At 44.6% G+C, this 23,265-nt stretch overlaps 1 protein-coding gene across 1 annotated transcript in view; it reads left to right on the forward strand.

Moving 5' to 3' along the window:
• LOC138297020 (homeobox protein unc-42-like) overlaps positions 1–22,246 on the forward strand; it is a 107,149-nt gene extending 84,903 nt beyond the window's left edge. The window contains exon 3 of the mRNA XM_069236538.1: positions 21,656–22,246. Within this exon, the coding sequence (XP_069092639.1) occupies positions 21,656–22,051 (396 nt within the window). The 3' untranslated portion in view covers positions 22,052–22,246. The remainder of the gene's footprint in view (positions 1–21,655) is intronic.
• Positions 22,247–23,265: the final 1,019 nt, after the last annotated feature.

Genomic DNA, 23,265 nt, shown 5'->3' on the forward strand with positions numbered 1-23,265 from the left:
GTGACAGGTAAATGGCACGACCTTTGTGCTCTGCAAGACAACTGATTCAGGTATTTTGGCTTGTCCTGCAAGGCACACAGAGGCAGTTTGTGGAGGACAAGCAGCTAAATAGTTAGTCTACAATTCTCATGCATTGTGTAATCAATGACCGATGTGTCACAATTGGCTGATGGCATCAAATGGCCCATTGCCAGAGCTCCCTAAAGCGGGTATTCACCCTTTTGTAAACATAATGGAGGGCTGATGTATGTGAAACTCTGATATTATTGCACCATATATGGATTGTCATACTTAGTTATCACAATCCACTCACAAGTGGTATGCTGGCAGTGTTTAACCTTATTATACATGACACAATGCTGGGGCACAGATGTTGCCATGGCCCATGAAATGTGTGACTTAGTGATGAATGTGCATGACTATCGGAAATTCTGACTTGCATTGGTTAAATGTTAGGATATGTGAAGCCCATGTCTATACTGGCACAGTGACACTCCATTCTGGTTGCATGCAACCTGTTCACATGCATTGCATGCAGCACGCCAACACATCTGCTACTGGCATTCAAGTGCAGTGAACAGTAATTAGTTAGCCAATGGGGTACCATCAACAGGGCCACCAATCACCACACCAAGATGGTCAAGAAGAACCTGCTCCCTGCCCACATGGTCAGCCCAGCGATGCTTCAGCTAGTGGTCATTGCGACTGGTGGGGTACACCATCTTCAGGTGGTGGAGCACCTTTCCCCAACGCAGCCGCCTTGCCTCTGTACGGTAGCCCTGGATCACACGGCCACCCATCTCTAGCATCAATGGGAGGTACTGGGCTACCAACCAAGTAAAGCCTCCCAGCTCCTCCTCCTCCATTCTGGTCAGCCTCCCCCTGCCAGACATTGCATTGGGGTACAGCTAGAAGTAAATGTTAGACAGTACAATGGAAAAACAGAAGTAATGAAAGGAAACTTAACACCCAAAAATTATATAACCCAACTAACCCACCTGTAGAACCAACCCAGACAGACAGCACAAGTACAAGGTAAAATACACTGAACACAACAAATTCACAGACACTGGGACAAATGACGATAAAATACAACATAAACACGACAGGAGGGACAGTACAAGATAGACTAAATCGCAAGAAGACACCACCAACTCCAAAACACAACCACAAAGTCAACAGAGGCACAGACTGTAAAGAGAAAGTGAAAGGACACCCACTGTACCAGGCCTGTAAACAGGATATCCTATTATATCACTTCCTGTGCCCTTGAGTCACGTTTTCTGTTATGCATGTATTTTTTTGACGCATCTGATATTTGTGTATTTCTGACGCATTACTTAGGTGTGTCTATTTTTACTGACTCATAACCTTTATGCTTCGATTTAACAGTAAATCAGTATTGCGAGGAGTGTGAAGTTGGAAAATACACTAAGGGCCAACAGGTCATGTAGTTTGCGTTTGCGGATATTTCCGACGCATTTGTGTCTTCTTTGTTTACTCTAATCGTGATTGCATGATTTTGAGATTTGTTGATGTATGCACCCTGTATCAACATAATAATTGTATGTGCTGGGCTGCAGTATGGCATTTTGTGTATTTAAGCAGAGGTGCTCCAAAGAGGAGGGGGTCCAAGCCACAATCTTCCTGTGTAAAATGCCTTATCTGTAAGCATGGGAGCTTAACCAGAGGACATGGACCCTAGTCCTCCAAGAGAAATACGCTAGTAAGAAGAAGGTAAAGTCCCACTAGATGAAGGAAAAAGTATATATCTGATTGTCATGAAATCAGTGAAGTTAATAGAAGGAACTGCAAAGAGAGCCTTAGTTGCTCAAATCAAGTTTTTATTTTGGAAAGCAGGTAACTCCCGGTTGAAATGCAAACAAAATGGGTCCCACAAGAAAGCAGAAGCTCAGCCAACACGTGTTTCGCCCCACAGGCACATATGCCAGGGCTTTCTCAAGGCTGAAAAAGAGAAACGACATGCGACTAAAAAAATAATTCATGTTGTATTGTAAGAGATAGTTGAGAAAGAAGACCACACCGATGTGTGAAAACCCAAGGTCCGTGAAGATAATCGTGCCCATGCAAAGCATAAAATTTAATTCCAGGAAAAACTTTTTCCAAGTGATTGGTGATCCAAAGGAAAAGGAAATTGAAAAGTTAAAAACTAATAGAGAAAGGAGAAAAAAGAGTGTAGCCTCGCACGAAAATTACTCAGCAGAAATGCGAAATTTAACAACGCCATTAATGTTAGGGAAACATGTTATTAGCCATGAAAGAAGTCAAGCAAGATCTTTAAACCCTGTTGAGACTTAATGTAAAGATAAAAATGCTCAAAAAAGTAAATTAGATAGCCAATACATTTGGGAATATTGTTAAGGAATAAAAAAGACTTGCGACCTAACGCTAATGTTAGATACATGTTAGCAATGCAGAAAAGCTCTGAAAATGGGCACAAATCTCACCTCAAAAAGGGGGTCAGAGCCGGTCAAATATTCGGGTATTCACATCCGTCGCCACAATTTTAAACGGGGCGAACGTGCCGCCCCGACAACGCGCCTTACATCCGTTTGCCAAAAAATATATGTGTCCTACCTCAATGTAGTTGATGAAGTGTGGTCACTAAAAAGGACTAAGAGTACAAAGCATCGAATGATGCCATATCTAATAAAGACGGCACCATCTTGAATTCCAAAAAGAGACAGAGCCATCTTGTAATGGTGTCGCCTATATCAGAAAAATATAATAATGATGATAATACTACATATTTGAGGTAGAATGAGATCCTAAAGCAAACTTGTTGATATAAGGGGCTGATATGCCTGGGTGGGTCATATATAAAGAAATGGAATCAATAAACTCCTGATATGCTCATTGACATCCTTGTGAAAACCCCCTTACCAGTGCAAAAACCAAAGATTAAAAACTAAGTAAAGAACAGAAAAAATTAAATGGACAAAATATACCAATATGATTAAAGGAAAAATGGAGATTAAGGTATAAACATTAGGCTACTAACTCAGAACACAGAACACGTTTTTCTTGAAAGCAGACAATAAGTAATCCTAACTGACACTGGTGATCACCAAAAAGGAGGTAGTGCATGAATGGCACTTTACATCAGCCAATAGTGCCACTCATGATCTTTATTGAGTCCATTATGCACTGTGTCGTAGTGAATTATCATTCTGCTCTCCTCCTGGCGCAGTCGTACCAGTAAATTGCCTCCTCTTGGGGATGCTGTGATCCTTCGAAGACCACTGAAAGTGAACGTGCATTTATGAGAATGAAATTCAGTAAAATGTTCTACTAAAGGTGCCTTCATATCCAGTTTCTTTATATTACAGTAGTGTTCTTGAATCCTGATTTTGAGTGTGCGAGAAGTACTGCCTATATAGGTTTGTTGACAAGGGCACCATATTGCATAGATCACATTGGAGCTTTCAAAATGTATGAAGTCATTGATATGACAACCTTGCTCGTTTATGGTGAGAGTTCTAGATTTAGATAGGCCCAACTTACAAATAGAACATTTGCTGCAGGTATAAAAGCCTTTTGGTTTCGAAGGTAAAAATGTAGTGGATGGTTTGGCATGGAAAAAAGATTAACATAATTTGTCCCTGAGGTTGGGAGCCCGTCTAAAACCTATTTGTGGAAAATTAGAAATTTGTTTATTAATGGAAGGGTTGTTTTGTAGTAGGTACCAGTGTTTTCATAGATGTTTCCGGATGAGATGGTGGCCATTGTGAAACTCAGTAATGAACCGGATAACAGAATTCTTACTGGCCTGTTGGAATTGATTTAACAACTTGTTACGGTCCATGTCTCTCAGTTTGTCCTTAATGGTGTTGAGTGATTTTAGATTGTAGCCCCTGGCTGTGAGTCTCTCAGTCATTTGGATAGAGATAGTTTCATAGTCCGATGTGTTGGAACAGTTCAGTCTGGCTCTCCTATACTCACCTTGAGGAATATTCCGGATGGTACTGGGAGGATGACAACTGGTAGCATGAAGGATTGAGTTGGCCGCTGTCTTTTTCTGGAAAAACCTGGTCTGTAACTTGTTGTCTTTTATGAAAATCATAAGATCAAGATATTCTACTGATGAATTAGAGATTTGATATGTAATATCAATTCCCCAGTTGTTAGGTACTAATGTCTGTAAAACTTGGTTGAGAAGGTCTTTCTGGCCTTGCCAGATTAGCAACATGTCGTCGATATAGCGTCCCCAAAAGATTATTGTTGTGAGAGGTGCTCAGTTTTTTCGTTCCAAAGCCAGGAGTTTTCAACCGCTCCCATCAGGATGCAAGCATACGGTGGTGCAAAGTTTGCCCCATCGCTGTCCCTTGGAGTTGCAGATAGAATTGACCATTAAAGAGGAAATAGTTGTTTTCTAGGCAAAATTTCAGCATTTCCAATATCATTGAGTTTCGTACCATGTACTGCACAGCTTTGGTGGAAAGACATTTTCTTACAGCTTCTGTGCCATCACTATGTTTAATAGAGGTGTAGAGGCTAACTACGTCAATTGTAACAAGGAAATAGTCAGGTTGCCAATCAATCTTTTGTAATTTTTGTAAGATGTCTTTAGTATCACGAATAAAGGAGGGTAAATTGATCATGAAAGGCTGTAGCTCCTTGTCAATTAAAGTTCCCAATTTGGAACAAACCAAATTGATGCCTGATATTATTGGTCTTCCCTTAGGTGGGTGGCCTTGTTTGTGTATTTTTGGTAGAAGGTACAATATGGGGATAGTAGGTAAATTTCTTTGCTTGAGAGCGTTTGACGAGAATGCCAAGACTCCAGAAGGTCAGACAACCTTTGTTGGATTTCGGCTGTTGGGTTGTGAGAAAGTTTTTTATAGCATGTCTTATCCTGAAGATGTCGATAAGCTTCCTGCAGGTAATCCTGGGTGTTAAGAATAACAATATTCCCACCTTTGTCGGCCTCTTTGATAACAATTTGACTATTTTTGCTCAGTTGTTATAGAGCTAATGATTGCTGTCTGTTAGTGTTAGAAGGAATGTATTTACGTTTATCACAGTAACATTTGTATTCACGGTCAAGGTCCTTCAAGACCGCAGTCGAAAATAAGTCAATTGAATTACCTGCTGGGAGGATGGGGGTGAAAGTAGATTGCGGTCGTAAGTCAGAGGGGTGATATTGATTAATGTCAAGGTCAAGTTCCTGTGCTAATGAGGAGAGTGGGAGATCAGGTTCATCAGTGTTGGATAAATTCCGTAAAAGACCGATATCATCAAGGTCTTGAACTGAACAGTCATTTGAGCTAGGCAAGGGAGATGGTAAAGGGGGAGGTGGGGAAAAAGTGGAAAAAAAAGATTTGAGTTTTAAATGATGTATGAATTTAAAGAAGTCAATTTTTTTGTGTGTAATGTTCCAATGGTTGGTAGGACAAAAAGAAAGTTCTCTATTCAGAATGTATTGATCTGTTGAAGAAAGTTTGTGATCAGAAAGATTAACTATCAATTGCTCATCAGGTTTCAAGTTCTTGTAGTTTTGATGCGAGCTCTCGTTAGTATGCCTGATGTACTTGGTACTTCTATTAAAGTATCTGGTGGTTTTGCTCGTATGTCTTGTAACCACTTCTGTGCCCAGGACGTAATGGTTACGTCCTGAGGCACAGTGCTGCTGTGCCCAGGACGTAACCATTACGTCATGGGCACAGAGCCCAGAGGGAGCCCTCTCTGGGGTTCCCTCCCACCCCCCCAAGGCAGGGATAGAAGGGGAAGCCCTTCCCCTTCCACCCCGACCCCACTGTGACGTCAGCGCGCATTCATGGGCTTATTTGTCATAGGGCCTCCTCTCATCGCGCTGGGAGCTCAGCTTCCAGCGCGATCGGAAGAGAAATGCAAAGCATTTCTCCTCCGATCACGTGGGGGAGGCCAAGAGAGGCTTCAAAGGGAAGGGAAGTTATTTCCTTCCCTTTGAGGTTTCTCTCTGCGTTTCAAAAGCCGGATTGCAAAGCAATCCGGCTTTTGAAACGCCCACTAGACACCAGGGATTTATTTTTAAAAATGAAATTGGCATAAGGGAGCGACCCGTTGGGTCGCTCCCAGGGGGGGCATTTTTTTTATGGCCTTTTCTTCCCCCCCTGGGGGCAGATCGGCCTATTATTAGGCCGACCTCTAGGCACCAGGGATAATTTTTTTGTTTTGTTTTCTTTTTTGTTTTCTTTTTTCTTTTACAGGTGGGGAGCGACCCCTTAGGCAAGGGTCGCTCCCATAGGGGGCAAATTATATTTAGGCCATTTCTGCCCCCCCTTGGGGGCATATTGGCCTATTTTTATGAGGCCAATCTTCCCCCAATGGGGACAGAAACCACTAGACACCAGGGAGTTCTTTTTTTTTGTTGATGAATTTCACGTAAGGGGAGCGACTCCTTAGGCAAGGGTCGTTCCCCTGGGGGACAAATATATTTTAGGCCATTTCTGCCCCCCAGGGGGGCAGATCAGCTTATTTTAATTAGGCCGATCTGCCCCCAAGCGGGGCAGAAACCACTAGGCACCGGGGATTTTGTTTGTTGTTGTTGTTTTACAGATGGGGAGCGACCCCTTAGGCAAGGGTCGCTCCCCTGGAGGGGCAAATTGTATTTACGCCATTTCTGCCCGCCTTGGGGTCAGATCGGACGATTTTAGGTCAATCTGCCCCCAAGGGGGGTGAAAACCCCTAGGCACCAGAGATCTTTTTTTTTGCGCCGTCACGCAAGGGGAGCGACCCCGTAGGCAAGGCATCGCTCCCCCGGGGAGGTGAGGGGGCAAAGTTATTTTAGGCCATTTCTGCCCCCCCTGGGGGCAGATCGGCCTATTGTTATTAGGCCGATCTGCCCCCGGGGGGGCAGAAACCTCTAGACGCCAGGGCAATTATTTTTTTGTGTTTGTTTTTTATTTTTTTTATTTTTTTTAGATGGGGAGCGACCCATTAGGCAAGGGTTGCTCCCCTGGGGGGCAAATTGTATTTAGACCATTTCTGCCCCTCTTGGGGGCAAATCGGCCGATATCAGGTCAATCTGCCCCCAAGGGGGGCAGAAACAACTAGGCACCGGGGATCTTTTTTTTTTTGCACCAATGTCATGCAGGGGCGACCCCGTAGGCAAGGGTCGCTCCCCGGGGGGTTAAGGGCAAATGATTCTGGGTAACAGAACCTGGTGAGAGCCTCACAAGTCATCCCATCTTGGATTCCCCTAGGTCTCTAGTTTTCAAAAATGCACAGGGTTGGTAAGTTTCCCTAGGTGCCGTCTGAGCTAGGGGCCAAAATCTACAGGTAGGCATTTTGCAAACAACACCTCTGTTTTCTGTGAAAAAATGTGATGTGTCCACATTGTGTTTTGGGCCATTTCCTTTCGTGGGCACTAGGCCTACCCACACAAGTGAGGTACCATTTTTATCGGGAGACTTGGGGAAACGCTGGGTGGAAGGAAATTTGTGGCTCCTCTCAGATTCCACAACTTTCTGTCACCGAAATGTGAGGAAAATTTGTTTTTTAGCCAAACTTTGAGGTTTGCAAAGGATTCTGGGTAACAGAACCTGGTCAGAGCCCCACAAGTCACCCCATCTTGGATTCCCCTAGGTCTCTAGTTTTAAAAAATGCACAGGTTTGGTAGGTTTCCCTAGGTGCCGGCTGAGCTAGGGGCCATAATCTACAGGTAGGCACTTTGCAAAAAACACCTCTGTATTCTGTGAAAAAATGTGATGTGTCCACATTGTGTTTTGGGCCATTTCCTTTCGTGGGCACTAGGCCTACCCACACAAGTGAGGTACCATTTTTATCGGGAGACTTGGGGGAACGCTGGGTGGAAGGAAATTTGTGGCTCCTCTCAGATTCCAGAACTTTCTGTCACCGAAATATGAGGAAAATGTGTTTTTTTTAGCCAAATCTTGAGGTTTGCAAAGGATTCTGGGTAACAGAACCTGGTCAGAGCCCCAGAAGTCACCGCATCTTGGATTCCCCATGGTCTCTAGTTAAAAAAAATGCACAGGTTTGGTAGGTTTCCCTAGGTGCCCGCTGAGCTAGAGGCCAAAATCTACAGGTAGGCACTTTGCAAAAAACACCTGTTTTCTGTCAAAAAATGGGATGTGTCCACATTGTGTTTTGGGGCATTTCCTGTCGCGGGCGCTAGGCCTACCCACACAAGTGAGGTACCATTTTTATCGGGATACTTGGGGGAACATACAATAGCAAAACAAGTGTTATTGCCCCTTGTCTTTCTCTACATTTTTTCCTTCCAAATATAAGAGAGTGTGGTAAAAAGACGTCTATTTGATAAATGTCCTGTAATTCACATGCTAGTATGGGCACCCCGGAATTCAGAGATGTGCAAATAACCACTGCTCCTCAACACCTTATCTTGTGCCCATTTTGGAAATACAAAGGTTTTCATGATAGCTATTTTTTACTCTTTATATTTCAGCAAATGAATTGCTGTATACCCAGTATAGAATGAAAACCCTCTGCAGGGTGCAGGTCATTTATTGGCTCTGGGTACCTAGAGTTCTTGATGAACCTACAAACCTTATATATCCCCACAACCAAAAGAGTCCAGCAGACGTAACAGTATATTGCTTTAAAAAATCTGACATTGCAGAAAAAAGTTACAGAGTAAAACGTAGAGAAAAATTTCAGTTTTTTTCACCTCAATTTCAATATTTTTCTTTTTCAGTTGTTATTTTCTGTAGGAAACCCTTGTAGGATCTTCACAAATTACCCCTTGCTGAATTCAGAATTTTGTCTACTTTTCAGAAATGTTTCGGTTCCTGGGATCCAGCATTGGTTTCATGCCCATTTCTGTCACTGACTGGAAGGAGGCTGAAAGCACAAAAAATCGTAAAAATGGGGTATGTCCCAGTAAAATGCCACAATTGTGTTGAAAAATTGGGTTTTCTGATTCAAGTATGCCTGTTCTTGAAAGCTGGGAAGCTGGTGATTTTAGCACCGCAAACCTTTTGTTGATGCCATTTTCAGGGAAAAAAACACAAGCCTTCTTCTGCAGCCCGTTTTTCCCATTTGTTTGAAAAAACAAAATTTTCACTGTATTTTGGCTAATTTCTTGGCCTCCTTCTGGGGAACCCACAAAGTCTGGGTACCTCTAGAGTCCGTAGGATGTTGGAAAAAAAGGACGCAAATTTGGCGTGGGTAGCTTATGTGAACAAAATGTTATGGGGGCCTAAGCGCGAACTGCCCCAAATAGCCAAAAAAAGGCTCGACACAGGAGGGGGAAAAAGCCTGGCAGCGAAGGGGTTAAGGTCCCCAGGTGATAGCGCCTTGCCTCTTCGGAAAAATGTACTTGGGGTCTAATTGATGGACCTCGTTCAGAATCATCAGAGAATTCAATTTCTGAAGACGGTACGGTGTATGGACAACTTTGTGTATCCAAAGAGAGATTAGAGTCTTTATTGTTATCGTACTTTTTACTGAAGGTGTAGACTCTCCCATGTTGGTAATCATAAAGATCCCTTCTGAACTTTTTTCTTTGAATGATGTCTTCCTCATAACTGTCAATTATGCTGTTAAGAATGGCATAGTTTTTAGTTCTAATTTCTCCCCAGTTGGCTTCTTCGATACGTTGGGTAAGGCTGTCAACCTCTTGTCTATCTTTTTCATATTCTTCTTGGGATATTTCAATCAGTTGTTTAATCATGTTTGTTGACGCTAGTTTTAAGTTGGCTTCCCATTTTTGTAGATGCTCTTGTGATGTAGTGTCCATTGCTGGGAAGATCAAGATCCTGAGTCCACGAGATATACGGTTGTTTTCCAGATATTTTTTGAGGGAGGCTACTTCCCACCATTTGGAGGTTTCCTTCTTAAGGGATTTCTCCAAAGCTAAAAAGGTACTTTTAGCGGAGAGTAGGTTGGTGGTAGTTGGGTAAGAAATACCAGCACCAGATGGGTTGAAGACTTGGTCTAATTTGGAATTACGTAGTTCACGTCTCTTCATATGAGAGGACATCTCTAGCTTGTTTAATATCCGAGGCTTAGGACAGGAAGTAAATTTATTGTAGTTAAGCAGAGGTGCTCCAAAGAGGAGGGGGTCCAAGCCACAAACTTCCTGTGTAAAATGCCTTATCTGTAAGCGTGGGAGCTTAACCAGAGGACATGGACCCTAGTCCTCCAAGAGAAATACGCTAGTAAGAAGAAGGTAAGGTCCTACTAAATGAATGAAAAAGTTTATATCTGATTGTCATGAAATCGGTGAAGTTCATAGAAGGAACTGCAAAGAGACCCTTAGTTGCTCTAAATCAAGTTTTTATTTTGGAAAGCAGGTAACTCCCGGTTGACATGCAACCAAAATGGACAGCGGCCAACTCAATCCTTCATGCTACCAGTTGTCATCCTCCCAGTACCATCCAGAATATTCCTCAAGGCGAGTATAGGAGAGCCAGACTGAACTGTTCCAACACATCGGACTATGAAACTATCTCTATCCAAATGACTGAGAGACTCACAGCCAGGGGCTACAATCTAAAATCACTCAACACCATTAAGGACAAACTGAGAGACATGGACCATAACAAGTTGTTAAATCAATTCCAACAGGCCAGTAAGAATTCTGTTATCTGGTTCATTACTGAGTTACACAGTGGCCACCATCTCATCCGGAAACATCTACGAAAACACTGGTACCTACTACAAAACAACCCTTCCATTAATAAACATATTTCTAATTTTCCACAAATAGGTTTTAGACGGGCTTCTTCCCCTTCAAAGCAGGAGTTGAGGGCTTATTCCCCTTCAAAGCAGGAGGTGCAGGCCCCTTCCTCTTCAAAGCAGGAGGTTCAGGCTCCTTCTCCTTAGAAGCAGGAGGTGTAGGCTCCTTCCCCTTCAAGGCTGGTGGAATGAGATCTTTCACTGTCTTTCCACCCCGACTCGGTGGTGCCACCACTGTCCGTGTGGACTGTTTGGCTAAGGTGCTGGACTGGGTCATTGGGACCCTGCTCTTTCGAGCAGGATGGGGGGAAGAGATCAAGTCGGGCAATGAAAAGCTTCTTAAGGACGTGGAGTGGGAGGAGGGATGGGAGTGGAGTGGAGGTTGAGGAAGTGGTTGTAGGAGGTGTATGTCTGCTCAATTTGGGTGCAGGTGCATAGGCAGTATGCTGATGTGAAGTGAATGGCTGTTAGGTGTGTGAGTGCTTGCATTTGTGTCCTTTAGGAGAGGGGCAGACAGGGTGGGAGAGGACACAGGGGAAGTGTGCATGGATGCTGTGGAGGTGTCTGCCAGTGAGGTGTGTGTGCTACTTGGTGTGGTGAAGCTGGTGGTGGATGTTGGTACAGTGCATGCAGGTATGAGTGTGGGTGTGAATGGGAGGGAGGTGGATGGAGGAGTAGGAGGGGGAGACAGTGGAGGTAGTGGATGTGGTTGTGTCTGAAACTGTCTGGTGTTTGCGTGAGTGCTTTTGGGATAAAGTGTGGTGCCTGTGTTTGCCTGTGCCACTCTTGGGTGTTGTCTTGTGTGCATGCTCATCAGTATGTGTGCTTGCGATGGGTTGGGGTTGAGGAGACTGGGACTGGAAAGTGGTAGTTGGAAGGGGGACAGTAGAAACAGGGACAATGGCTGCCATCAGAGAGGAGGCTAGAGCCTGAATCGATCTCTGTTGGGCCGCCAATCCACTGTGGATGTCCTCAAGGAATGCATCTAGGATGCCATTTACAATGGTTGACTGCCTCACAGAGATGGATCTCAGGAGGTCAATAGCCTCCTCACTCAGGACAGAAGGGCTGACTGGCGTAGGGCCTGAGGTGCCTGGGACGAAGGAGATACCTACGCTCCTGGGTGAGGGGGCACAGGCAACTCGCTGAGGGGCTACTGGGAGGATGGTGCTGGTACGGGAGGTGGCACCTGTACCTGCAGCTGGGGTGGTCACAGAGGTGTCTGCCACCACCAGGGAGCTTCTATCGGAGAAGGTATCTGAGTCTGTGTTGTCACCTCCTGTCTCCGTCGTGGTGCTCCCTCACCCTCCGCCCCACTGGTTCCCTTGGCGTCGGTGGACTCTGCCTCGAGGGTACTGTGGGATGCAGCTCTCTCTGTCACCGATGCCCCTGCTCCTCTGCCAGATGATGCTAATGCACGCATGGACAGGATGACAGAAGAAAAAGGGGGGAAGAGAGAAAAAGGAAACACTGGCTCAATTACTGCACCCACGCCATATTTGGTATACACAGCACCGTCACATACAGGGATCAGGCTTGAGCACTATGCATTGCACTACCAGTGATTTGGTTAGATGCTACAGCAAGATGAGGGCCACACACCGCCAACTGCACCCCACCTGGTACCCACAAAGCCCTGACTGAAATGGAATGCTAACAAGCTAGCTTACCTGCATTTGCCATATACCCATTACCCTAGAGTTGACTCACACTGCAATGTCTGGCCTGGCCTTAGAGGCACCCACTAACTCACATCCATCACACGGATCCCACCCCACCTGATAAATTGTTTAATAATACCCACTGTACTCACCCCCTTGTGGCGGCTGTGATTCCCTCAAGCACCCATCCAGCTCTGCGTAGGCCACCGCCAGTATGCAGGCCAGGTTCCTATGGGCACCCGTTCCTCGTTGGGAGGCAACCCCCAGCTGGGCCTCTGCGGTCTTCCTTGCCCAGCGTCTCAGGTCCTCCCACCATTTACGACAGTAGGTGCCCCGCCTGCCATAGACCACTAGGGTCCGCACGTCCTTGGCAATGGCATGCCAGAATCTCTTCTTTTGATGGGCACTGACCTGCAGAGATAATTTAGACAGGAGAACACCATTAACCAAACAATTCAGCCTGTCACACATATGGCCCACCAATCCCGTTTACATCACCATTGGGACACACATCACCTGGCGCACACAATGTACACCATCACAAGACATTTCATCTCCCCCTAACACGATGCTTGCACACACATCTCCATGCATCCTTCCCACATGCATCTTGCCCAATGTGTACTCACCTGTTGGTCTGGAGGCCCATACAGCAGTCCGTACTGGGGTAGGACCCCATCCACCAGTCGCTCCAACTCCTCCAAAGTGAAGGCTGGGGCCCTTTGCCCGGTCACACGGGCCATGGTAGGTTCCAGACACAAGTCACAGCAGCACACGCAGTGTAGGTGTTCTCGTGTTGAAGGTCAGGAAACAAGTGAGGAATCAGATAAAAAATGGCGGTCACATCCACAGTGGTGTACACTGTCCCTGCCGGTGCTGATCCCCATTGGCCACTGTACTCCATAGAGCCCCAATATATCCAATGAGGAATTGTACGGAGGTTCAAGACCGCCTTCCATCACGATGCCCAACGTCAGCGGAATTACCTCACTTCCACCTGTACCTACATACAGGACAGGTGGTCACCACTTCATGGGTGGGGCAACGGTCATATCGACATTAACTGCATCACAGCCTAGATTAGCCCATACCTCGCCATTCTCACTGTCCCATTTCATAAATGCACTATGTACACTGAGGTTGTGGTTCCATTGTTGAAATTGTGACAACCTACTCACTCTTGTGTCCCTTAGATACCTACCGCTGCGGATGAATAGAAGGTGGAGACATACCCCTGTGTACAGACCCCTTTTGGACTTGGCTACCCTGAACGACAGGCACATTATCCTCACCTATAGACTGGACAGGGCCACAATAACTGAGCTGTGTGCCCAATTGGAGCCAGACCTGATCTCTGCTATCCGTCATCCCACTGGGATCCCCCCTCTTGTGCAAGTGCTATCAGTGCTCCATTTCTTGGCAACAAGTTCTTTCCCAGTGACAGTGGGCTTGGCAGCATGAATGTCACAGCCAATGTTCTAAATCGTGCTGGCACGAGTGTTGACTGCCCTGGTAAAACACATGTGCAGCTACATTTCTTTCCCCCAGGTGGAAGATTTGGCCACTGTGAAGGTCGGATTCTATGCAATGGGACATATCCCAAATATTATTGGGGCGACTGACGGGACACATATTGCGTTTGTTCCCCCTGCCCCTCCAGAGTGATCAGGTGTTTAGGAATTGGAAGAGTTTCCACTCACTGAATGTGCAAAAGGTGTGCCTGGCGGACCAGTATGCTGGGTCGGTGCATGTTGCTTTTGTTCTGAGGAATAGCAGCATCCCAAAATTGATGACCCAACTACAGAGGCACAGGGTGTGGCTAATACATGACCCTTGGTCCCCACCCACTGTATGTTAGTGTTTGCCTTCAGGTGTCATCCCCAAATAATTGTGATCCCTCAATACTTGCAGGTGCCTCTGGCTACCCAAGCCTATCGTGGCTGCTGACTCCTGTGAGGAATGCCAGGACAGGGGCAGAAGAACGTTATAATGAGGCACATTGGGGAACCAGACGGATCATCGAGAGGACATGTGCTCCTCACCCGAGAAGGTCTGCCAGATAGTAGTTGCATGCTGCATTTTGCACAACCTGGCCATCAGATGCCAGGTACCCTTTCTGCAGGAGGAAGAGACTGGAGATGCTCATGTGGCAGCAGTAGACCCTGAGGACAGTGAGGATGAAGAGACTGAGGATGAGTATGAGGACAACAGAACATCAGTTATCCGTCAATACGTTCAATCACACACAGGTGAGACAGTGCAACTGACCATTCCCATGACTATTGGTGTGGCTGTAGCATGATGGCATTAACTTCCATTGCATCTCAACTTACTGTCACCTATGGCTTGTCATTTTACAGATGTTGCTGAGATAACAACTGTATACTGATGTGCTGACTACAGACAGCTACAGGTCCTTATTTCTATGCTCTCATAGTGTTCAGGTCATTTGCACAAGATGTGACTTTTTCCATAAATGCACAGTTTCAAAACACAAAATACAAGTAGTCAAGTTGTGTTCAAGGGTGTTTATTGTAGTGCTATGAAATGGAGAGAAAAGTGCAATGGAATGGAGTGATGGCAGATGAAGGTCCAGGGTATTGTTCGAGTCTGTTTGTAGCACAGGTGCAGTGTCCAAGGGGGCCATAGGAAGGGGAACAAAGCAGTTCAAAGTGGACGAGGTGACAGTTTGGCACACAAGGGGGACAATCAGGAGAGTCTCATTTCCTGGCGGTGGTCTTTGCAAGTGTCTCTGGCTTCTGTCTGGGTCACAGGGAACGTTTGTGAGATGATTCACCTTCTGCAGGGAGAGGGGTGCTGGTGGCCTGTTGGTCCTGTGGCGAGGCCTACTGTCCACTAGTTGCAGCGGAAGTAGAGGGCCGGTCAATGGACTGGCTAGTGGTAGTGGCCCGCTGGTGTGGTGTTGCCTCCCTTATGATGTTGGCCATTTCTGCCAGCACCCCTGCTATGGAGATTATGATGGTGTTAGTAGCCTGCAAGTCCTCCATGATCCCCTGAAACTGTCCCTCCTGTTCTCCTGCATGTTGTCAAGGATCTGGCCCATTGTGTCCTGGGAATGTTGGAAGGCTCCCTGGATCTCGGAGAGTGCATCCTGGAGAGTCAGTTCCCTGGTCCTGTCCTCTCCCTGGCACACAGTGGACCTCCCAGTGTCCCTGTTGGCCTGTGCCTCTGTCCCCTGAATGGTGTGCCCACTGTCACTGACCCCAGGTTCCGGATTGTTTTGGGGGCGAGGTGTGGATTGGGGTCCCTGTACAGGTGGGCACACTGCTGATTGACGTGTCCTGGGGGCAGAGGTGTGGGTACGCTGGGTGGGTGCTGTAGTGTTGGATACTGATGGAGGAGACTCTGTGGTGGAATGGGAGTGGGCTTGGGTGAAAGGCCGTACATTGGTCCTTGATGGGCCAGATAGTTCATCCAGATTCTGAAGTCCAGAGCTACTGTCATCACTGTGGGCATCTTCTATTGGGGGACTGGTTTGTTGAGGCACCTCCTCTCCCCTGAGATTGGCTGGGGCATCTGTGGGGATGTAAGTGATGTATTATGCTTCATGTCTGTGACATATTTTACATCCCTGGCTTCCCCTCTGACGTTGGTGTTGCCCTGACACCTTTTGCTTGTGTATGGTGATGTACTGTATCATTGTTAGCTCCCCTATGCTGTGCATGCTTTGGTGATGGGTGTCCATGCAGGGCTGGGAGGGCTGTCCATGCATTGGTATGGCATGCAGGGCTTGCAAATGTGGTTAGTCATATGTGTAGGTGCAGTGTGTGGGGTGGGGTGGGGTGGAGTGGAGTGATGGGAGTGAGGGTGTGAGATGGCATGCAGGTATGGGGGTTGATAAGTAGTAAATGTTGACTTATCAGTGTCCTGTCCTCCAGCTACTCCAGCAAGTCCCTCAGGATGCAGTAATGCCAAGACTTGCTCCTCCCATGCTGTGAGTTGTGGGTGAGGATGTGGTGGTCCACCGCCAGTCCTCTGTATGACGATCAGGTGCCTTGCTGCAATGGAACGTATCTTTTCACCTCTTCCTGATGGTGTCCCACGGTGTTCACCCTGTCCACGATTCTCCACCATAGTTCCATCTTCCTGGCAATGGATTTCTGCTGTACCTGTGCTCCAAACAGCTGTGGCTCTATCCTGACAATTTCCTCCACCATGACCCTTAACTCCCCATCAGTGAAACAGGGGTGCCTTTGTGGGGACATGGGTGTTGTGTGGAGTGGGTTTGTGAGTGTGTTGTGTAATGTGGTGGGGTGTGTGATGTGGGGTGTATGTCTAGTTGTATCTGTGCTGTTCGTGTCAATCTCCTGGCATTAAATGTTGTTTGTAAAGGGTTTTGGGTAATGTGGGTGGGTGTTTTATAGGTGGGTGGGTGTGGTGTGTGTATGAGTGTCAGGTGTGTTTTTCGTATTGGCCAGTGTAGTGTTGTTTTATATGTGGGTGTCCATTCTGAGCGCGGCGGTATGTACCAACAATGGTTTACCGCCGTTTAATGTCCGCTGTGGTGATTTGTGGGTCATATTGTGATGTTGGCATAACGGTATGGGTGATGGGACTGCCAATTCAGCACTGACCTTTGGGCTGGCAGATTTGTGTATGTGGCAGTATTATGTCAGATTGCTGTGTGTGTCATAATATGGTGAACGGATATTCGCCACCACAGTGGTATGTTGGCGGCTGTCACCGCAGCAGTAAGTGGGATTTACTTGCAATGTCATAATAAGGGCCTTCATCTCTTCAAGGGAATTCCTTGTGTGCCGAAAATCGATGCACAGCCTGCTGGAAACGATGCACAGCCTGCCTTGCAACGAGAAAATTGCTGCACAGCTGAGCCGAATGACGCAGTCCGTATTCTTGAGTGAAGAATCGACGCACTGCCTACCGTACGACAGAAAATTCCACAAATCGCCTGCCAGATCGATGCAATGTCTGAGACTTCATCCCGCACACCCAGGATTTCCAAGTATCGTCCATGGGCGTGAAAAGAAACCTGCATTGCAGTGAGGACCCAAGACTGCGGGCCAGAAATCAACGCAATGCCCCTTGCAGTGTGGAACAAACAAAATGTGAAAGACATTATAAGAAGTTGCTGAGGTAGGCTGATCCTTCGACCCTGTCACTAGATATTATTGTTTAGTGATTTCAAGAAATCTGACAGAAAGCAAAAGCTCTGTCTCCCAGAACAAAAACAGAGATGAGAAAAGAAGACCTTAGCATAAACCTGTACAGAATTAATTCTGTTTGATATGTATGCAAAGCCTATGATGTCCATTAAAAACCACTACAGAATTGTTGGACGCAGCACCCTCTGACGGGTCATCACCAAGCTTTTTTGGCAACACCCTCTTATTTTCTGAACCTGTTTTGGTTGGTTTTTAGAACCCTGCACCCTTTATAACTGCTAACTAGTACTAAAGTGCTCATGCGCCCTCCTCTAAACATGGTAAAATTGGCTTACACTAAACACACACAGGCAACCAGGTCTCATTTTTTATAAATGTGGTCATTCCTATGAGCAGAAGCAAAACAGATTTTGGAATAGATGCCTCACCCAAAACTTATCGTGGCATGTTTCATCATAGGTAGGTGAATACCACCATGGCAGACTCAGCCACGTATGGGAGTTCTTAGATGAATCACTACTGGATTTGGCGCAGGGATTCAGACAAGTAAAAATGTCTTTAGGTATACCCAAGGAAATTTCCTTTTTATTGTTTGAGTACCGTAGACATGATTATAAAACTTTCCAACGTGTTATATGAGTAACAATGACTCATCCACCCTTGTGAAAATGCAGAAAACTTAATAAATTGACTCACTTTACATGATAGATACATTATCTAGGCATTATTATTCATGTCTATTTTCTACACCTAATGAATATTAATTTGGCAATAGAGTGACACTATTGTACTTAGAAACTATAGAGGAGGTACCAGGTTATATTCTATACTGAATAGCCCTTGTTTTTTTCATCTCTTTCCATATGTTATAAAATCTAAATGTATGATCTACTGTGCGTGTGTGGCTATCTCTGTCCTAAGTATTGGGATCATTGAATAGCATCATTCAGGATGGTATCCAAACTCTTAAACCAGTAAATCCAGGCCCTGCTCGAAGTGGAACAGCTTTTTGTCAGATGTATTTGCTGGTAATTTATCAATACATCCCATGTGAAATTGTTTTCCGAATGTCCCATTTCAATAAAGTGACATATTCATTTTGTGCTAGTTTTTTTGCACCTAAAGTTGCTACTGTGTTCATTAATTCAGGTCTGGCTCTTCCTTGTTGTCATGGCAACATACTTTAAACCACATAGACAGACTATCATATAGATTGCATTTGTAATACCAGTTTTTATGTTGTTTCAGTGACCAAGTGTTTTCAAACCTAGGTCCAGTTCTTTTACTTACCTTGTGAGAGGGCAGATATTTCACCGGCCACATGGGCAATGTTCTAACACTAGAGCAGATTACAAAATGACTCTAGGGTAGCTTTTTTTGTTTGGGGTGGTTTTGGTCTTGTATGCACTAGCGAATCCCTTAGTGTCCTTCCACGGACAAAGGAGAACATCGTTTTTTGAAAGTTAATGGGACCTGATGTGAGGATCCTCCATTGCCTATTGATTGTTTTCTTCTTTTGGTTTGAGTATGTAGCATAGGTGGTGACACAGATAAGGCATTCATTTTTAGGTTTGTAGATGTGATTGCCTGGGATTGTTGCAGGCTCTTTTTCTGACCTTCTTTATATGTTTGATAGGGTACTTTTTGCCTCTAGTTTGTTAGACAGTAGCCTTGCATGCTGATCATAGTCATTTTTTTCTATAAAATTCCTTCTTAGTCTCAAACGCGGGCCTACCAGTAAGTTATCGCTTAGTGACTTAGGATGGAAAGTATCATACCTTAATAGACATACTACATACTCAAACAAAGAAAATAATGAATAGGCACTGCATGATTCTCATGTTAGGTCCCCTTAACTTCCAGAAACTGAGGTTCTCCTATAAACGCCGCAGGTCACTGAGGGTTCACTAGTGCATACAAGAACAATACCATCCCAAACAAAAAAACTACCCTACAGTCACTTTGGAATGTGCCCCCAGAGTCAGGACATTACCCATGTGGCTGTTGTAATATCTGCACTCTCACAAACCAAGTAAAAAACTAGATCTAGGTTTGAAAACATATTGGTCACTGAAACAACTCAAACTGTAATCCTACAAATGTAATCCATATGATAGTCTGCCCATGTAGTATAAAGTATGTTGGCACGACAACATGGAAGATCTGGACACAAATTAATATACACAGAAGCACCTCTAGGTGCAAAAACAATGACAAAATTAATGTGTCACTTTATTGAAATGGAACATTTCGAAAACAATTTCACATGGTATGTGATTGAAAAATTACCAGCAAATACATCTGACAAAAAAGTTTTTCCACTTCAAGCAGTGCTCTTTAATGGTAAAGTCAGATTTTGAGTCATAAATCAGAAAATATCACTTTTGGAAAGTTTCCATTTTCTTGTCTTTACCATTTTGTGTTGTCAGCATGCATCCTGGGTCACACAACTAGGTGTAGCTGGCAGGTGGTCTGTGTGTATTGCTCCCAGACAGTGAGACAAAAGGGAAATGGGTGTTGGCAGGATGAGTGAGCTCTGACTTGATGAGCGGAGGAGTTGTCACCTGCCATACTTTCACATAACAAAGACTCTGCCTGAGCAAACTCGCAAAGAGTTTGACACTAGTCGTTTGTGACAAGCAGGCTAGGAAAGCATAATATTCCAGACATCTCTGGGGGTGGAAACCTCTAGCAATTTCTCCTACTTCAAAGTGGGCACCTGGTATAGTTATTGGACCCTCAGATGCAACTCTTCATTACACCTATGGAACTGTGAAAGACTCAGTAGGATTGCTGTACTGCTCTGTGCCCTGTGGGCCTGAAGGTAAGCTGCCAGCCCAGCTTGTCCTATGGACAGAACCGATGCAGCACAATGCATCTCTGGTTCAAAACTGTCACAGCGCAACACATCTCTGATGCCAGATCTTGCATCACAGCCCAGAGGCTATATGGAACTGCCACTTCACGGCGCATCATCGAAGCAGACCTTCACACCACAAGCCTCTTGTCGATGCACGGCTCCACCTGTGACTTGTTCCCTGTATCTGGCCCGCGCTCATTAACGGTCAGCCAAACTTGTGACTTTGTCCCGGTCTATAAGAATCAGATTTTAAAAATTTGTGCTTTGTGCTTCTAAGCACTGTTTGCACTGAAAACTTTACAATTGCACATCTCTGGTTCTACTGAATAGGATTTATGTTGTTTTGATTTTAAATTATTTATTACATTTTACTCTATCTTTCTGAATCATTGTGAGTTTTTTTTGTGTTGTATTTTCACTTTATTACTGTTTGAAGTGCTGCATGAATACTTTACACATTGACTCAAGGTTAAGCCTGACTGATTTGTGTCAAGCAACCAGATTGTTAAGCACAGGTAAAGTTGGGGTTCTGTTGTGGTTCACCCTCACAGAGATTGTGGTTGTTGCTTGAGTAGGGTTTCCACTGCTCAACCAATAGCTCAATTTCTAACAAGAATTTACAGAGATTTTGGCCAAGATCAAATTATATGGAGCTAAGATCAACATTTCACCAAGCAGTTAGGAGAGCTAGTGGATAGTCCTTCAGCCTTTAATAAATGATGATGTTCTGAATCCGCTCTCTCAGTAATGCCTAAATTCAATGCTTTATCCTCATACCCCCTGCAAACCCACACTGAGCTATCACCCCTGAGCTGCCAAAGCTATGAATCCAACAAAACTACAAGCTAGCTGCAGTATGATGGCAGCTGTTTGGTCTATATTTTTGGTGATCTGTTCCCACAGTTCAAGTTCTGAAAACAAAAAGGAGGCAAGTTAGAACTCTCAAGCAATACTGAAACCATATTGGAATTTTTTTAATGAAAATTCTCGTGAGAGCAGAGCTCAGCTAGGCCTGTTGCACCACATGAACTGTATACAGAAATGTTGATTTTCCGATACTTTCATAATGTCTAGTAATGCTGGATATTGTAGTTTGAGCATAGACACACAAACAGCTGTTTATGTAGTACATATATTGTCTTGTTCATGTGCAAGACACGACTCATTGTACATGAAAGGGTTAAGTTTATTTAAATAAGTATAGTAATATCCAGAACTGTGACCTGTCTCTTTTAATTCTTTTAAGTATATTGAGTTGTTATGTAATGAATTGCAGTCACTGCTAATTGTACTGTAGTGATAAAATCTATGTTTCATATTTTCTGAAGGTTTGGTTCCAAAATCGAAGAGCGAAACATCGCAAGCATGAAAGGGTGATCCAAAAATCATTGACGCCCTCCGTGATTCCATCCTGCAGTAGTCTAATGCCTGGAGTATGCTCAGCTTCCACTTCGTCCCACCAATATCAGTACCCACATTCCCTCAATCACATGCCACGTTTCTCCTCTTTAGCTAGCACCAGCTACTCTCCTCATCATACTGTTGGTCAGTTCTCATGTTCAAGCAGTCACCCACATTTGCCAGCTGCTCCACCACCTTCTCACCAGCATGATGACTGGTACACTCCACTGAGGTCGATTAACTCATCAAGTGCCAATGTGCCATCTTCAATGATATCCCTAACATCCATTTCAGCTTTGGATCCCTCAGTTCACTGGAACTAAAAACTCATTCACCAGCACACCTTATACAGATGGTTGGAGTTTACCAATAACTTTTAGCAAACCAATTTATCAACTCCAGTCAATGTGACATAAACACTTTCCTTTGAGTGATAATGAATGCATTGTGTACAGCTTGTTAATTTGTTATATCTCTTTTAGGTTTCTGAATTCTTTCAATAAAAATGTCCTAAAACATGGTTGTTTACACAGACAATTTTACATGTCTATAAAAAGCAAAATAAATGTTCAGTGAAGACAAAATATACTTCTAGTGATGTCAACCTCTTGAAGAAGAATGAGGATGTTAGCGGAAGACAAAGGTGAAGAGCGTGACTGTAAAATGTAGTGACAAGAAAAAACATGGTGGGCACAGACGTTTAGGTGTGAAAGAGATAGATCTTATTGAAAAATCAATGAAGACTGCAAGTATTAGTGCTTAACATGGGATCACTACAAAGACTGGATTAGTGTGTATACGTACCAGGAGGGCTATGAAGGAAAAGTTACTTACCTTTGGTAATTATATTTCTGGTGGATACCATATCATCACACAGACTCCAGACTGGATCTGGAAAATATTCACCTCAGCAAAAGTTGCAGAGCGCTGACAGATGGTGCCAAAAGACTCCATTTGTGGCTCTGTTCACCAAGGATGTGAGGACATGGTCCCACGTGATGTGATGCATGGTACTCTGGCATTACTTAATCTTTTCTATGTCCAACAAAGCATTCAATTTGTAAGTGAAATAAACTTCATGACAACTGATAATAATACAGCAGAAACAACAGTTGCATACATTGGGACCTTATTATGATCACCACCAACTCAGAAAGAAGAAGAGGAGGGACAGTGAGGAATCTGCAGCAACATTTGATATCCACTAGAAATATCATTACTGAAGGTAGTTTTTTTCTTCCAATGGATAGTTCTTCCTGCAAATTCCTCACATTATGAAAAATTAAATTCATGTGCATGGTCATAGTTGAAGCAGCTCTGCAGTGGGAGCAGAGCAATTTTGGACTTCCTTAGCCTACAATGCCTTGATGAGGAGCGACTCGGGCAGGCAAGGACAGGCCTGTATATGGGGGATGATGGTCTCCTGAAAGGCCACAATTGACATCTTTAAAGTATGGAGCTTTTATGAGGCCTTTTGCTTGAGACACAAGATATATTTGGAAGTGTCCACACAAGATTTATTTGGAAATGTTCACAA

This window comes from Pleurodeles waltl, chromosome 5 (genome assembly GCF_031143425.1).
Source record: "Pleurodeles waltl isolate 20211129_DDA chromosome 5, aPleWal1.hap1.20221129, whole genome shotgun sequence".
Lineage (NCBI taxonomy): Eukaryota > Metazoa > Chordata > Amphibia > Caudata > Salamandridae > Pleurodeles > Pleurodeles waltl.